Here is an 18,903-nt window from a genome sequence, read left to right on the forward strand (position 1 = left end):
TGAAAAGGAAATGGAGAGACTGGTAGAACTTGTGGGGACATACTCAGAAGACATTGGGATGGAGTTTGGGATTAGTAAATGTGCGGTGTTGGTGATGAAAAGAGAATTAAAGTTTCATTCGAATGGAATAGTGCTTCCAAATGGAGAAATCATGAAAGAAATAAAAGATACAGAATATAAGTATTTAGGAGTGCTGGAGGGTGTAGGCATCATGAACAGAGAAATGAAAGAAAAAGTCAGGAAGGAGTATCTTAGAAGAGTGAAACTAATTGCAAAGTCGAAACTGTATGGAGGAAATCTAATGAAAGCAGTAAATGCATGGGCAGTCAGTGTTTTGAGATACAGTGCGGGAATTTTAGAATGGTCTGACAAGGATTTGCATGCCATGGATATCAAAACAAGAAAAATTTCAGCAATGTTTGGTATATTTCACATTCGAAGTAGCGTAGCAAGGCTGTATCAAAAGAGGAAAAATGATGGGAGAGGATTGAAAAGTGTAAAAGATTGTGTTAGAACCGAGGAGATGTTGTTGAAGGAGCATGTGGTTAGAAGTGGGGAGTGGATGCTTAAGGTTGTGGCCAATGAAGTGGAGGTATGTGAGACCAAGGCTGATTATGTGAAACGTATGGATAGAGAAAGGGCAGAGGAACTGGCTAGGAAGAAAATGCATGGAAGGTTCTTCCAGGATATAGCAAGGTGTAGTGGACTGGCCCAGAGAGAGTACCGCAAAAGACACGATCGCATGGGACTCCGTATATATAGGGAGGTGTGTAAGAGGGTTGGGGTGAAGTGTGCTGGAAAATGGTTTGAAGAGGTGAAAAAACTACAAATCCCCGATGTTTTAGGCGGCCTTTAAACCTCTGCAATTATAGGTACCACCAACATCCTTAGGAAAATCCTTGATCTTTGAAGCTCCTGGTTTGAAGCCTGGATTAAGAGAAATCCTCTGGAAATGAATCCCATCCCTTTCCAGAGAGACGTTCATAAGCGAAATCAGAATTATTATTATTATTTTAAATATTATACATCCAGAGTTACACCGATTATAAAAATACAAACTTTGTGAGTGTTTGCTGTGAATTTTTTAAGTTTTAACTGGACATAAAAACAGACATTTACCTTTATTTACTTAGATTACACATAAGCATATGCTTTAAAAACTGAAAATATTTATTATGGACGACAAAACAGCAAATGTTTATGGGAGACACTTAATATATTATTTTTTTGCGTTCTCTGTTTTGGGATTGAGTAATTAGAAGGAAATGAAAGACTTCTTAATTGATTCATTAAATTGTTACTGGGTCAGGGTGAGGGTTACGGTTTGTTAGAGTTCATTGTGCCTAGTTTGGGGTGAAAATGCAATAAAAAAACGAAGTTGTTTGTTATATTAACAAACGACTTCTTTTATAAAATTTTAATTTTACTTATAATATATATATATATATATATATATATATATATATATATATATATATATATATATATATATATATTCATTAAATTATTTATTTATTTATAAAAATAAAACCTATTTGATTCGGGAATCTTAATTAGGACACCCCCTGGTGTGCTTGCGGCATTATGGTGAATGAGAACTCTAGTTAGGCTTAGCATAGATCAACCAAAGTACAGTGACGAGGATGACCATAGACCCCACTTCCCAATTTTTGAGTGGCCGTGTGCCTAATTTTTATTTTGTAAAATTTCGACAGAATAAGAAACATACAACTCAGAAACAACATACATACGTATACAACAAAACAGATTTTTACAAAAACAATATCCGTTCATTTCAAATTACTTACTTGAAACCTAATTGTCTACAGATAACCATTGAAGCATTGGTATTCCACACATCATCACATACGGTTCCCCATTTTCCGTGATAAAATACCTCCACTCTTCCGGAAGCATAACTTGCCCCATCAACTAATCGTACTTGATTATCCGCTAAAATAAAAAAATTTAAAAATCTAAATCAAAATGAAATATTGAACATAGTTGTTAATATCTATATATATATATAAAAGCGAAAATGTATGTATGTATATATGTATGTATGTATGTATGTATGTATGTATGTGTGTGTGTTCGCTTTTTCTGTATGTCAACAAAAGGCTTTTTTCAGAGAAGCGGTCGCTTGCTTCACAACTTTTAAAAACTTTTTATATCACATATAAATCGTATTATCTCACAGTTAACAACAAAGCTCGCCTGTCTATTTAATTTGCTCGATTTCGGGAAGATAAATATTCAATATTTGTCGCTCACCGCATGTGGGTTAGTCTTTTTCCTATAACATCTTGGGGGAGGGGAAAAAAGCGTTCAGCAGTAAATGAATACTATCCCGCAGTCAAATCTGACCTCATCAACTCATTAAAACGGGCACCTGCTAAATCCAAGTAATTCAATAAATTCAAACGTATTTCCGTTAGCATCTCGCGGTGGGGCACCGTCGCACGTTTTTTTTTTTTTTTTTTTTTTTTTTCACACCTTAATTTACAACTTTACCTCAACGATCCGGGTTCGATCCTCATACTTACTTTTTTTACCCCCCCCACACACACACCTCCAAACACCCGGGAAACGCCGGGTACCCCTCGCTAGTCGTATATAAACGTGTAAATTTGGTAATTACTGTTGTAGGAACCAAAGTTACCCCCCTTGAATAGAATTACTTCTCTTATTTTGTCATTTAGTTTTCACATTTATTTTTAATTTAAATATTATAATGTCTAAATGAATCGTTTTACTCCAAGTGATTTGAAGATATACAAAAACAAAACTTACAATTTTATAACTGACAGATAAATTGAAGTAAAAAGGCAAACCTGAAACAAACATCGCAGATATTTCTTCACAATGAATGATTACAAAAATCAAACATCTCCAAATCAAGCCGACGTATGTCAGCCTCAAACCAATCACATCGATAGCCATCATTTCCTAAAAAAAAAAAGAAAAAAATAGAATCAAATGTGAATATAAGCAAAAGGAATGCCGATGCTCAAAATGTGTAAACATTTTGACCCCTCCCTTTACTTAAAAATTCACCAAAAATCAGAAAATTATCAACTTTTAATGAAATTTTCAGTGGTTATCAAATTATGAGCACGGAATATAATGAATCCTTTTTTAAATTTGAGTGGAAATTTATCATTTTGTTTAAATAAAAAAACATCTTTACTAAAATTATGGTTTTCAGTAGTAAAAAAAAAAAGTGAATGAATTTATTTTTGCTTTTTTTATGAAAATAAAGCATCGTAAATTGTAACAATAAAAAAGAAATATTAATTTTTTCAGGAACAAAAACAAAAAAAAGCCCCTAAAGTCTACATTAATGAATTAGATATAACTCGAGGAAAAATTAATTTCTCGAACTAGCATTGTTTATTTAATATTTTCTTTAGATTACGTGTTTCACATGATTTTTATATGTAAGATTCTAATATTTTCCTTGCTTGAATGAACGTGTAACTCCCAGCGTAAAATACTTTTTATATAATCTTGGAAAATAAGAATAAAAATTTAATCTAAAAGCAGGGAAATAGAAAAATAATTAAATTAAAAATGTTAAAAATTATACAAACGTTCACAATATGTATGTACCGATGCAAAGCTGAGAAAAAGGAAACCATCACTCCAACTCCCTTTAACTACCTGACCTCATTTTCAGACAGCCTTTTAACTTTCTGGCATTTTGGGCTTCCGTAAAATCCACACTTGGACGATTTTTCGTTTGCTGTGATTCTGCGAAGTAAGAATCTCTCGCCTTTGGGGACTAATTAAGCTACTTTTTGTACAAACAGGGTGTTTATATTTTTATTTAATTCAATATCTTAGAACTTTACTAATTATCTTTGAAATAGATCCAGAAAACTAATATTTATCTTTCAAAAGATTTTTACAATGAATTTATTTAAACTTCAAAATTTAGCTGAATTAATCAGCTTCCGAATGTCGTCGTAAAAGCATTTTTCATTATAACTTTTTTTCACGTACATAAATATCTTTTTTTTCCTTTTGGAAATTAAGTTTAGTCCTTAATCTTTTAAATACAATCAAAAAGTAGTCGAAAACCTAGAAAAAAATTATGATAAATCGGCTTTCAAAACTATTATCTCCCATTGTTGCCCGTACCTAGCACATAATAATAACTGTCTATCATGTTAATGACAGTGTCATAATTAGTAAAAGACACAATAAATAAAAATAAAAAAATAAATTAATTAAAAAATAAAAAAATAAATAAATTAAAAAATAAATAAAATAAAAAATAAATGAAATAAAAAATAAATAAAATCTATATATAGCTACAAAAGTGAACGTGTCTGTCTGTCTGTGGACATTTCCCTACGCAATAACTCTGTCAATTTTCAGTCTACAGACTCGAAATTTGATATACGGGGTACTGAGATTTAGGAATATCGATCTGATCGGTTTTTGGCCAGAAATTTGGCTGTTAAGGGGTCAAAGTTCAACGATTTGACCTTTGAGAACTCTACCAAACTCCGACAATTTTAGGTCTAAACACTTGAAATTTTAGATATAGGTTTCTTGGACATGGACCTAACTTAATAACTTGATTTGAGTCCAAAACAATAAATGTGAAGGGGTCATAATATGGGTCAAAGTTAAAAAAATTGCCCCTTTTTTTTTTTTTTTTTTTTTTTGCTCAGCATACATCTCCAAACAACCGAGCAACGCCGGGATTAAATGCTAGTATATCTATAAAAGTGAACGTGTCTGTGTCTCTGTCTGTCTGCCTGTCTGTCTGCCTGTGTGTCTGGGTACATTTCCCTACGCAATAACTCTGTCAATTTTTAGTCTACAGACTTCAAATTTGATATACAGGGTACTGAGATTTTGGAAAATCTATGTGATTGGTTTTCGGCCAGAAATTTGGCTGTTAAGGGGTCAAAGTTCAACGATTTGACCTTTGAGAACTCTACCAAACTCCGACAATTTGGGGTCTAAACACTTGAAATTTTAGATATAGGTTCCTTGGACATGGATCTAACTTAATAACTTGATTTGAGCCCAAAACAATAAATATTAAGGGTCATAATAGGAGTCAGTTTAAAAAATTGACAGTTTTTTTTTTCTTGCTCAGCATACACCTCCAAACACCCGGGAAACGCCGGGCACCCATGCTAGTAAATAAATAACATAAAATAAAAAATAAATAAAAAAAAATAAAATAAATAAAATAAAATAAAAAAAAAAATAAAAAGTACAAAAATAAAATAAAAAATAAATAAAAATAAATTAGAGATAAAAGTAAATTCATAATCAGAATAAAGCAATAGACATGATGCATAATTCAGAAATAAAATAATCACACATTATTTACTAAAAGGGAGGAAAACACTTCTGCTCGCCTCTGTTAGGTAATTTTCTCCAACAAAAAAGAACGTTCTCCAGGACAAATATTTTGGAAACTATCAAACTTCAAACTGACATAAGTATTACCTTTTATTGTATTTGTAATTATAATTGAATACAATTTGTTTTTTAATGCAATAACTTGTTGCTTTTTAATTGCCCTGGTCCAAAAAACGGAAGGTTGTTTTCCTACAAAAGATTGTTCTTTTCTATAAACACGAAAAATTTTAGAAATTACTAACTTAAGAAAATTTCTAACAAAACATGGCTCTTATAATATAGATTTATGAAATTTTTATTTTAACTCTGCTTTAGTCCTATGGGGTGTTTTGTCACCCTATTTTTAAGTGCTCCTAATTCCAAGTTGGCAATTTATTTCTTTTTCTCCCTCCCAGTACTCTTCTGACTGTAACATAATTCCCCATTGAGGAGCATTAGAACTATGCTGAGGTAGCTTTGTATTCCCGGGTGATGCCAGATAACCCAAGGATTTAAGATAGAGAAGATAAATATATATTTTTTATTTCATGTCAAAATAGATATTGTTTGAAACTAGAGAAATATATTTTTACGGCTAAAAGTTGATGACAGGAAATTTCACTTATAACCTTGTCTGGCCTTAAATGAACCCAGGGTCGGATGTCAGAATTGACACCTGGCCTTGGAAATCGTGAGAATGAGTAATTCAGATTTCAGGATGGGAATTGTACCCATGCAAAACCCTAAAGCTTTCGATTTCGTGGCGAAATCTTATTGGCTGGGGAGAATTTCCACCCAATCCACATACTTTACTATATATACGACTGTCGTGTGAAAATTAGTTAGAGAGTGGAGAGTTTCCAGATCAGTTAGAGTTGGGAGTTGACCAGATTACTTGTTGAATCCGAGAAGAGACATGACCCCTCCCCACCTCATCCATCTGTCTGTCGCTGTCTGTGAAGAGATTTGAAACTTTGGAAAAACTTACTACGAATTGAATAAGAATTGTAAAAACATTTTTGTACATAACTTTGTGAGAATTAAGCTTCTGTAGATAGACTACATGAGTTTGTCTTTCTTCCTGCCTGCCGCTTCGATATTCGCTTTCAGCATACCAGATTTCATGTAACAACCTCAGAGAAGACTAGATGACATGTGCTGAGAATCTAGAGAAATAAGAGTCCTTAACCACCTTCTCGCTTGAGGGGTTACATGACTCAGTGAGGGTATAGTACACGTGGTATGGTGCAGTTGTATCTCAGTTTTCCTTGGAGGTGAATCAGATTGAAAGGTAATGTTTATGTAATGAACTCATATTCATTTTTCTTGCTATTTCAATTCATGGAAACATTTTATGTTTACATTTGAAAGCAGATATTAATTTTTCTTGTTATTTCAATTTATGGAAACATTTTGTTTTCATCATAGATATTAAACAAATAACACAAACGGGTGTATCCTGTGGGTATTTTTAAATAAACATGATTTAAATCTAATTTTTTTTTTTTTTTTAATTTTTCCTTAATTTTATAATTTATTTAATTGCATTATTTTACATTAATATCAACAAGATACAAGTGATTCAAACTATTCAATAGCAACTGTAGATATATCCTGAATCAGCAGGATAACTATATTTTACAAAATAATAAAACAGTTACTTTGAACTGGGGTGTATAACATCCAGTTAACTAACGCAGTGTTTGGCGCTACCAGATCAAGCTGTTTGAAGATATCAGCTCCCTGACTTAAATGCGCCAAACATTGATGTTATTGCTTTTTGCCTTTCCCTTAACAAAACTCAATCATGTTCTGCAAAGAAAAAACAAAAACGGTTGATATACCATGAAGCAAAAAGAACTTTTTTTTACTATTACTAGCAGGATTCCTTAAATTATCTTTTTTTATTTGATTTTAGTTTAAGAAAAATCATCCACTGCTTGTAGTAATGAAAAAATAAAAAAATATTTATTGATTTAAACTTCCAGTAAGACTAAAATCTCTAGACCACCCCCTCACGAGTGTGTTTTTATGTTTGAGAAAATATAGGCACGTTTAAGATGTGTTTTTACGGTAATCGGGACAAAATAACCTTTTTTATAGTTAAATATTTAGATATTTATATAGAATCGGAATCGGAGTCGGTAATTGTATCGGAATCTGGAATTTAGTTCGGAATCTGGAATTTAGTTCGGAATCGGTAATTGCATTGGAATTGGGAAAAATATTGGAATCGTCCCATCACTAATATATATATATATATATATATATATATATATATATATATATATATATATATATATATATATATAAATAAAAATTACAATAAGTTTACCAAGGTAATCAAAATGGTAAACTTAAAATATATTATAAATATTAAAGAGTTAAAATATATTATAAATATTAAAGAGTTAATATTTACAAGTGAAGTAATCTCAACCAGATGTAAAAGCTCAATAAAACCGAAAAGGAAATAGAGCTTATAATATATATATATATATATATATATATATATATATATATATATATACAGGATGACCCCCCCCCAAAAAAAAAACGGGCCCCAAATCTAATTAGGCCCCGTTTCTTAGTGTTTTGTCTGAATGAAATGAAACTTTGATCTCATAACTAGTTTATTATATTCAAAACATCACATCAAAACACTAGGGTCTTTGGCCTTTTTTTCTCCGTTTTACAGCTTATGTTCTAGATGGCCTCCATTTAGCTTTTCGTTTTTTTTTGGGTCACCATGTATATATATATTATATGCCCGGTCGTACAATACGTTTACACATGATATTTGAATCTATGCAGATTGTGTATGTATTATTATAGAATCAATTCTCTATTGATTATTATATATTATGAGGATACGTTATGTTTGTACATCCCAATTCAAAAATGCTTATAGTTCTATTATTTTGTAAAATAACTATCTCTAAGTGTATCATACCTACAGTCAAGCATGGTGGTGGGAATGTCATGAACTGGGGATGCATGAATGCTGCAGGTATTGGAGAGTTACATTTCATTGAAGGTAACATTAACTCCAACATGTACTGTAAAATACTGCGGCAGAGCATGATCGAGGCTACTGAGAGTAGTAAAAGCCAATGAACATGCACGTCATTACCAGATCAACATGTAGGTATATGGTGCCTAAAGTTTCTCCCTCCAAAAACTGGGTTGCAGAGCAGTGTTCCAGCATGACAATGACCCAAAACACACATCCAAGACAACCACTGCTTTACTGAAGAGGCTGAGGGTAAAGGTGATTGACTGGCCAAGCATGTCTCCAGACTTGAACCCAATAGAACATCTTTGGGGCATCCTCAAGCAGAAGGTGGAGGTGCGCAAAGTCTCAAATATCCGCCACATCGTAATTAAAGAGTATTTCAGTGGCTACATGTAAAGCTCTGATAAGCTCCATGCCCAGGAGAATAAAGGCAGTTTTGGATAATGATGATGCCCACACAAAATATTGAAAGTTAACATGTTGTATGTTAATATTGACAACTATTGCGTAAGGGGTGTACTCACTTTTGTTGCCAAGGATTTAGATTTTGATGGCTATATTTTGAGTTATTTTGGGGAGAAAATAAATTAACTCTGTTATATATGCTACTAGACAGACTAATTTTCATTGTATCAAAAAATCCTTTTTTCAATGTTAGCCCATAAAGAGATATATTTAAATATTTGAAGAAATGTGAGGGGTGTACTCACTATTATGATACACTATATATATATATATATATATATATATATATATATATATATATATATATATATATATATGTGTGTATGTGTGTCATCTCAATTATTAAACCATTTCTTTCTGACAGGTTCATAAGAGTAGTAGTTGATGGGCAAACATCAGGTCACAGTATTAATGCTGGAGTCTCTCAGGGGTCCATCCTGGGCCCAACTCTTTTCCTGATCTACATTAATGATCTTCCAAATCACATCCTTACATCATTTGTAGACATTTATGCTGATGACATTACCATCTATGGTAGCACATTTAAGACAGTAAACAACTAAGTTCTCTCCGATTCTCTTTCCTCTGATCTTGAGCATGTGGTACAATGGGGAAAGGAGTGGCTGGTTACTTTAATGCATCTAAAACCAAGCTTCTCTCTTTACATCATCAACATTCTGATCCCCATCTGGCATCAGTTGAAATGAATGGCTCTCGTCTTGAGGAGGCTTCAAGTTTTGACAAGCTTCTGGGCTTGACCTTTACTCCTGATCTAAAATGGAACAGTTACATCAAATCTGTTGCCAAGGCCACTGGAAAAATGGTGGGATCCTCTATCGATCCAGTAGATATCTCACTGCTGATGCAATTCTTTATCTATATAAGAGCCAGGTACGTCCAAGGATGGAATACTGTTGCCACATCTGGGCAGGAGCTGCTAGAAAGGGCTTGTCCTGCCTTGATAGAGTTCAAAATAGACTTTGTAGCCTCGAAGGAGATATCCTTTTCTCTTCCCTGCAACCGCTATCTCACAGAAGAGATGTTGCGAGTTTGTCTCTACTGTATCGTTATTTTCATGGAAAGTGTTCGACTGAGCTTCAGTCTATGGTCCCCCCTCGCCAAACTTTCACAAGAAACACTCGTCTAGCTGAAAACACTATCAATAATTCCCCCCACTCGTTATCTGTGCTTAAACCTAAACGTAGATTCCATGAACAAAGCTTCTTTCTTAGAACTGCACGTCTGTGGAATCGTCTTACGTTTTCCTGCTTTCCAGCTGACTACAATATGGTTGTCTTCAAGTCTAACGTAAACAAGTTCCTGATGAGCCGTTCCATATAGTTAACAAATTTATCAAATTTCCATTACTAACGATTACTATATTGTCCAATTTCTACTGTGCATTCTTTAACCCTTATCCTTGAGTGGCCGCTTGGCCTTGATAAGTGGTGATGCCTATGTAAAAAAATATATATAGTGGGTAGCAAAAGTATTTGGTACTTTGGTTTTTGTCGTATTTCTCAAGAAATATCAAGTTAATTTTAATGAAATTTATACTCAATCTTTGAACAGATCTTATTTATCTAATATTAAAGGGAAAATGAAGATATACATCGTTGACAAATATTTATTAACAAATAATCAAATTACCCATATGTAAAAGTATTAACACCTTTATTAATATTTAGTTGCATATCCTCTGTTCCACCTTACAGCCGCCAAACGTTTTCCATAACTGCCAACTAGTTTCTTATAAATACTTGCTAGTAGTTTCAACCATTCTTCTTTGCAAACTTTTTTCAATTCCTTGATATTCTTGTGATCTCTCGCATGCAGCCGTAACTTCAAAGTTTTCCACAGATTTTCAATTGGATTTAGGTCGGGTGACTGGCTAGGCCACTGTAGAACACTAATCCCATGATCCTTAAACCATTTCATAGTTATTTTAGCCTTGTACTTGTGATCATTGTTTTACTTAAAGATAAAGTCACGACCCAATCCTAAATCTGTGGCACTTTTGAACGAATGTGTTGAAAAAATCTTTGTGTATTTTGATGCATTCATTTCTCTTCTATGATTTCCATTCTTCTATGATTTCCATTCCTCTATGATTTCCATTCCTCTATGATTTCCATTCTTCTATGATTTCCATTCTTCTATGATTTCCATTCCTCTATGATTTCCATTCTTCTATGATTTCCATTCTTCTATGATTTCCATTCCTCTATGATTTCCATTCTTCTATGATTTCCATTCCTCTGTGATTTCCATTCCTCTATGATTTCCATTCCTCTATGATTTCCATTCTTCTATGATTTCCATTCTTCTATGATTTCCATTCCTCTATGATTTCCATTCCTCTATGATTTCCATTCTTCTATGATTTCCATTCCTCTATGATTTCCATTCCTCTATGATTTCCATTCCTCTATGATTTCCATTCTTCTATGATTTCCATTCTTCTATGATTTCCATTCCTCTATGATTTCCATTCTTCTATGATTTCCATTCCTCTATGATTTCCATTCCTCTATGATTTCCATTCCTCTATGATTTCCATTCTTCTATGATTTCCATTCTTCTATGATTTCCATTCCTCTATGATTTCCATTCTTCTATGATTTCCATTCCTCTATGATTTCCATTCCTCTATGATTTCCATTCTTCTATGATTTCCATTCTTCTATGATTTCCATTCTTCTATGATTTCCATTCTTCTATGATTTCCATTCCTCTATGATTTCCATTCCTCTATGATTTCCATTCTTCTATGATTTCCATTCTTCTATGATTTCCATTCTTCTATGATTTCCATTCTTCTATGATTTCCATTCCTCTATGATTTCCATTCTTCTATGATTTCCATTCTTCTATGATTTCCATTCTTCTATGATTTCCATTCCTCCAACTCCATTTGTAGAAAAGCAGCTTCAAATCATCACACTTCTACTTTCCACCTTCAAATTTTACATTGGGAATGGTAATAGATGGTTTTAATTCTCTGTCCTTTTTCCCTCATGCACAGTTGAGTATCTTTCTTCCAAAAAAACTCAATTTTTGTTTCATCTGACCAAATAACTTTGTTCCAGAAGTCACTCGATTCACATTTCAAACGATCTTTCACATGTCTAGAACTCAACAATGGAGTCTTTCTCGGTGATCTCGAATACATGCTTGTACGATTCAATGATTTCTTGATTGTGTCCTTGCTTACTTCAATATTGGCCTTCTGCAAATCCTTTTGAATTTCTGAACGAGTAAGAAATGGTTCTTTTTTTCACGTTACGAGCAATGTAACGAGCAGTGACATAATTTAATTTACGTGGTCGACCACTTCTTAGAAAATTTTTAGTATTACCCCTCCCCTCTGTTGTTTTCCATTTTCGCATGACAAGTAGTCACCACCAAATTTAGTTCTGAAGCTATTTTTCTGTGCCCCTTTCAATCTTTATGCTTTGCTATGATTTTCTGGTTATCATTTGTCAATTCATTTGTTTTAGCCATTTTAAAACAGTAATGAAAGAGACAACCTGTGCAGTGTCTAAGAGTTGTTATCAACTAAGCTGTAAGGAGCCGGAACCCTGGAGTGCCTTCTGATTGGTTGAAATATTGTAGCAAGATTAATTGGTTGCTTAAGAACGACATTTCTGATTGGTTGAAATATTGTAGCAAGATTAATTGGTTGCTTAAGAACGACATTTCTGATTGGTTGAAATATTGTAGCAAGATTAATTGGTTGCTTAAGAACGATATTTCTGATTGGTTGAAATATGGTAGCAAGATGAAATGACTGCTTAAGAATGAAATTTGGCAGTGTTAAATACTTTTTCATATGAGTAATTTAATTTTTTAATGAATATTTGTCCACGATGTATATCTTCATTTTCCCTTTTATTTTTAAATAGATAATATCTGTTCAAAGATTGAGTATAAATTTCATTCAAATTAACTTGATATTTCTTGAGAAATACGACAAAAACCAACGTACCAAATACTTTTGATACCCACTGTATATGCAGCAGCGTCCAAAATTAAGGTACAAAATTTTAAAACCTAATATTTGATGGAAATAACAACTGTGAAAAGCTGAAATTTTGACAACTGGTAGTCGTTATCATCCATAATAACATACTAAAATTTGAATCATTTGCAAACGATAGAAAAAGAATTATAACAATTATTTGTTAATTTTCAAAATAGGAACGTCCAAAAGTAAGGGACAAAATTGAGAAAAACAATGTAAACAGCCAAAAAACAATAAAAAAATACATGTACAATCAATATTTAGTAAATGGGCCCTTGCTCTCAATGACAGCTGCACATCTTCGACTACAAGAACGAATCAGTTCTTGACAATCCTCGATACTAATTTTAGACCATTCATCTTGAAGCTTCACCCACAAATCCTCCATGTTAGTGGGATTTTTATTCCATAACTTTCCCTCCTAAGGTCTTCCAAAGATTTTCCATTCGATTTAAGTCAGGACTTTACGGTGGCCAATCCATAATTTCAAAATCTTGCTCGCTAAGATAACTCATTACCACCTTTGCTTTGTGACATGGGGCATTATCTTGCATAAAGGTAGCCCTATCGAAACCTGAATTCTGTATGATTGGCACAACATGATCTTGAACAATGTTTTTATAGATCTGCGCGTTTATACGAGTTTGTAACCGGACAAGAGGCGTTGTACCTTGGCTAGAAAACATTCCAAATACCATGACGCTTCCACCCCCAAACATGACAGTTTTCTTAGTACACTTTGCAATTAATCTTTCACCAATACGTCTCTTTACATTGTTTTTTCCATCATTTCCAAATAAATTAAACTTGCTTTCATCACTGAAAAATACTTTTACCCAATTTTCATATGTCCAAATTACATATCTGTTTGCAAACTCTAATCTCTTCTTATTCTTCGAACTAACAAGTGGTTTCTTCCCTTCGATTAAACAGCCTTATTTCTTGCAGTCGTCTAGAAACAGTCTGTCTTGACACATTAACACATGAGGTATTATTCATAACCCTTTTAATTTCTGTGCAAGACTTAAAACAATCTCTTAATGACATACGCTGCATTATTCGATCTTCTCTTGCTGAAGTTTTGTGGGGTCTGGAACGTTTCTTGGAACGTTTCACTTTCTCTGAAATCTCTCTAATTGTGTGCTTTTCCTTGTGTAGCTTCACAATAGCTTGTCTCACAGAGTAATCAAGTTTTTGGCGTTTCGCCATGGTGCTGGCTGATGCAACGTTTACAAATGACTAAGTAAGACTTATTCTTTAGAAGAAATCAAAAAATATATTAAATTATTTTTCTCAATTTTGTCCCTTACTTTTTGACGTTCCTATTTTGAAAATAAATGAATAATTGTTATAATTCTTTTTCTATCCTTTACAAATGGTTCAAATTTTAGTATGCTATTATGGATAATAATGACTACCAGTTGTCAAAATTTCAGCTTTTCACAGTTGTTATCTCTAACAAATATTAGGTTTTAAAATCTTGTCCCTTAGTTTTGGACGCTACTGTGTGTGTGTGTGTGTGTGTGTGTGTGTGTGTGTGTGTGTGTGTGTGTGTGTGTGTGTGTGTGTGTGTGTGTGTGTGTGTGTTTGTTAAAAAAATTACAAAACATCAGAAAAACATCCTACCACCGGTTTCAAATCCAAGTTTCTGGTCGAAAAAATATTGGACTCTCTTCAGGTTCTGTTTTTTTTTATATCTGCAAAATAAAAGTAGAAGAGAGTTCAATATTTTAAACTAGTTCCTCTGTATTGGATTTAAAACTGGCTCTACCGATGCTTTCTGACCTTCTGTAAATTTTTAAAAAATAAAAAATAAATATTGTTTTCTTATATTGAAATGTTTTTGACAATCAACACTTTGCTGAGTCCATTCCCTCAAACATCGCACACACACACACACGCACACACACACACACACACACACATATATATATATATATATATGTATATATATATATATGTATATATATATATATATATATATATATATATATATATATATATATATATAATAGTAAGACAGTTTGGTCCTTGGTGTAGATCAACTGAACCCCCTGTGTTTATTAAAAAGTGCTCAACGGAGGACAGAGCAGGTATATACCTGCTCTGTCCTCCGTTGAGCACTCTTTATAGTATAGTATATTTATTATACAAACATTATTTGTTACATGTGCGCATACATGTTTCAGTAGAATCTCAATTTAGAGATACCCACCTCATCAGACCGAAAAAAAGGAGCAACGCTGAAACATGTATGCACATATGTAACTATAATGTTTGTATAATAAACATATATATATATATATATATATATATATATATATATATATATATATATATATATATATATAGTTATTTAAGTGCAAATTCAAAACGAGAGGCTAGTAAGCAATTCAGTCGGCGAAGATTTATTTGTTTACAAATCGAACTTTCCGACGTAATGACGTCTTCATCAGAACAGACATTTTTTTTTTTTCAGCTTTATTATTTCTCGTGGTGTGATGCCACTAAGAAACACAAGATCCGTGCGCGTGCGGTGTTAGCAACGGTCATTTTTAAATGTCCAGGCTGGGAGACACGCGTGGTTTGTTTGTTTTTAGGCAAAAGTCTTCCATTGAAATAAACATCGTTAAGTATAAACAAATTTCTACTGCCTGATTGTACTTCTTTTTTTTTTGTTTTCAATTTTGCTAACAGTCTTTTTTTGTTTTTGTTTGTTCAAAAATAATTTTAAAAGAATGCATGTTCCGATATATATCATTAATGTTTTTTTTTTTTATTATTCGTCAAATCATTTTCAAGTGACAAAATCAAATAAAAAAAGACACAAAAAAAAAACAAACAAAAAAAAACAATGCTGGAGAAAGAAACAAATTTCAAAAAGCAATAAACATGTGAAGTTAGTTAGATGTCAAAAGCATGACCAGTGCAGTTCCAGGAGAGACACTAACAATTTAAATTCCGAGATGCCAGAATTAACGTTACAGGCAAAATTGTATTACGTTAAGAAATTTTAAATGGCGTTACTGATTTCACACGCTATATTACTTGTAAGTTACTGCGTCTTAATAAAGAAAGCTACCGGCATTTTTCTTAATGAATATGGTTAAATTTGTGCTCATTTTTGCATTGAATACTAATCCCTATTAATCACTATGTATTGAACAGATACCATGATACTTAATTCGCTACACCTTGCCATACGCTCCATACAAAATCTCAGCCAGATCGGTCTACTAGTTTCCGAGAAAACTTCTAGAGTAAATGTGGTATTGTGGTGAATAATCTCTATCAAAAACTATATCACTCCATTACTGTGCAGAGAACAGATACCATACTCCTTAGTTCGTTGCATAGCAAAGCTCCATGCCAAATTTCAGTCAGATCGGACCAGTAGTTTCCGAGAAAAGTGGTGCGAACAGACAGACAACCCAAAAGAAATATAATATAGAAAATAAAATGTAAATAGAATAATGATTTTTTAATTTTCTATTTCGGAAACTTGTGTTTAATATGGTGGTCGCCTTTCGGCTCTTATAAATGGTTATCGGATTTTACCGAGCCAATATCATCCAGTAGCGTAAGCAACTATTTGTGCTTTGTGTTGTTTTAAATAAGTTGATGCTAAGTGTGTTATTATGCATTCAGGATTTGGTTCCTTATCCTACCAAAATCGTCCGTGTAAGGATATTGTGGAAGAGTGACACAAAAATCGGAAAGGTCTTACCTTCTCAGTAAATAGCTACATCGACGACGAGTTTCTCTTCAAACAAGACGCCGTAATGTTCAACTTGGAAATTTTTGGAGATAATATTACGCAACTTTGAGGGCGTGTCGACATTTTTCTTCGAGAGTTATTTTTTGCAGATTTAGTTTTTGGGGTAAGACCTCCCTCTGTTTGGTGCGTCTTCCGAAAAAGAGAGAGAAATGAGCATAGATAAAGAGGAAGGGGAGTTTCGGATTTGAAAATCAGGCCATATTTGCACGCAAATGTTTCTGTGCTTTATCTTTCTCCCTCCCTCTCTCTTTTGAATTCAACCATAAAAGAATATCACGTTTCTAAACAATCGTTGTAAAACTAACGTTCCCTTACAATTTAGTAAGGCCAAATGCCTTCTGTAAATGGATACACTCTGCATGACACACTTTAAGAAGAAAAATGACATTATACAAGGTGGAACGATAAAATTTTCGCCCTAAAGAAAATAACACTACAGATTTATTTAAAAACTTTTATGGAAAAAAATCCATTCAGGTAACTTGATTATGTAGTAGAGCTGACATCTATTCAATGTAGCCGCTTTCAGCTTCAATCACAGCCTCGATACGGGTCCGGAACTGGGAGCATGCCTTTTCCACAAGGGCCGGCGGAAACTCGGCGAATACTCAGCGGATGGTGGCGATCAGGTTGACTTTGGTGTCATGGGAGGTCATGTTGGTGATGTTCTCGATGTATGGCCAAACGCAGTAGTCCAACGGGTTCGGGGCGGGGAAGGGGGAGGGACCTGTGAGGGAAGAGTACAAAGTCGGAGCAAAAATATTTAAATAAATGGGTATCTCTTTCTGTTTCAGATTTTTGCGACTAAGATTGAACCATGTTTTTTTTTTGGGGGGGGCGTCTGTGAGACACCCATTTATTTAAATATCTTTTGTTTACATACGTTCGTTTTGTTACTTACTTAAAAAAATGTTTTGTAGATATATACTTTTTCTTTTAAATCTTCAAAAGTTTTGTAAATATATTTAAAAAAAAAAACATTGCTGGCGAATATTCGAGCATGTTTGCTATTTGACGTGTTTACAAACAACCGACACCATGTGCTTGTGCCAATGTCAAGGTCGAATCACCGGTGTTAGTTAAAATGTGCGTCGGGAACCGCCAAGCGGCGTCGTCTGTTACAAGGTATCTATTCTTTACTTGGTCCGATAATAGATCATATCGTCTTTACTCATGGTACCAATTAATTGTATGCTATATAGCCGAGGGTGTATAATGTTCGTCATCAAACTATGTATGTTGTATTGCACAGAGAGAACTGTGTATAAATGGGTGGCATCTCGTAATATGTTCATCTGGTGTAAACTTGTATACACACCAATGACAAACAGTCTGTTTAAAACAAAAACGCAATACTTTTATTTAAAAAACATTTACATATTTATATATAGCCACTGGAATGCTCTTCCACTCATCAATTACGACGTCGCGGAACTGGTGGATATTTGAGACTTTGCGCACCTCCACCTTCTGCTTGAGGATGCCCCAAAGATGTTCTATTGGGTTCAAGTCTGGAGACATGCTTGGCCAGTCCATCATCTTTATCCTCAGCCTCTTCAGTAAAGCAGTGGTTGTCTTGGATGTGTGTTTTGGGTCATTGTCATGCTGGAACACTGCTCTGCAAACCAGTTTCTGGAGGAAGAAACTTTAGGCACCATATACCTACATGTTGATTTGGTAATGACGTTCATAGAATACTAATAGAACTATAAGTATTTTTGGAACATTGCTCTGCAACCGAGTTTCATCAGTTTTATTTTATTTTACATTCATCAGTCAGGGGATCGACTTGGCTTGGAAAGCTGAACGCTCTTTGATTACATCTCTCGAGCTGCTGGCCCAATCGCTTCTAAGGGGAGGCTGATTCGATGGACCGGCTTGTTCATTGATCCGTCCAGTTCTGCTCCAAAACTTAGACTCTATCAAGATCTTGATCAGCTGGCTGTGATTTCATTCGCCAATGAACACGTATACTTTAACTCAACTGTCAGAGATTAACATTTCTAAACTATTGTGTACCTATTTTGTTTATACTTACTCTCGTCTAAAATCCGCAAATCTAAACATTTTTATTTTTAAGAATTTTTAGAAAGAAATGTTGATTCTTTTCTAAAATTATTATCCAACTATTTTCCCAAAATATAATTCTTAAACCTAACAAATTTTTATTTTGATCATGACAATCGATGATGAGGTCGGAGATACAACAGATCTTCTCTTGGAATAATGAGAGGAGAAATCTTAAATTTTGGC

The 18,903-nt window shown here is 33.6% G+C and overlaps 1 protein-coding gene across 3 annotated transcripts in view; it reads right to left on the minus strand.

The window, feature by feature from the left end:
• LOC145241359 (MAM and LDL-receptor class A domain-containing protein 2-like) overlaps positions 1-16,830 on the minus strand; it is a 201,350-nt gene extending 184,520 nt beyond the window's left edge. Inside the window, exons 1-4 of one of the 3 annotated variants that reach the window (XM_080104233.1) lie at positions 16,600-16,830; positions 14,499-14,569; positions 2,835-2,949; positions 1,809-1,953 (exon numbers count right to left, since the gene is read on the minus strand). In XM_080104233.1, coding sequence (XP_079960359.1) covers positions 1,809-1,953; positions 2,835-2,946 — 257 coding nt within the window. In that variant the 5' untranslated portion in view covers positions 2,947-2,949; positions 14,499-14,569; positions 16,600-16,830. The remainder of the gene's footprint in view (positions 1-1,808; positions 1,954-2,834; positions 2,950-14,498; positions 14,570-16,599) is intronic. The other 2 variants (XM_080104232.1, XM_080104234.1) reach the window with 2 other exon arrangements.
• Positions 16,831-18,903: the final 2,073 nt, after the last annotated feature.

This window comes from Euprymna scolopes, chromosome 20 (genome assembly GCF_053919585.1).
Source record: "Euprymna scolopes isolate OS-2025 chromosome 20, ASM5391958v1, whole genome shotgun sequence".
NCBI classification, from domain to species: domain Eukaryota; kingdom Metazoa; phylum Mollusca; class Cephalopoda; order Sepiida; family Sepiolidae; genus Euprymna; species Euprymna scolopes.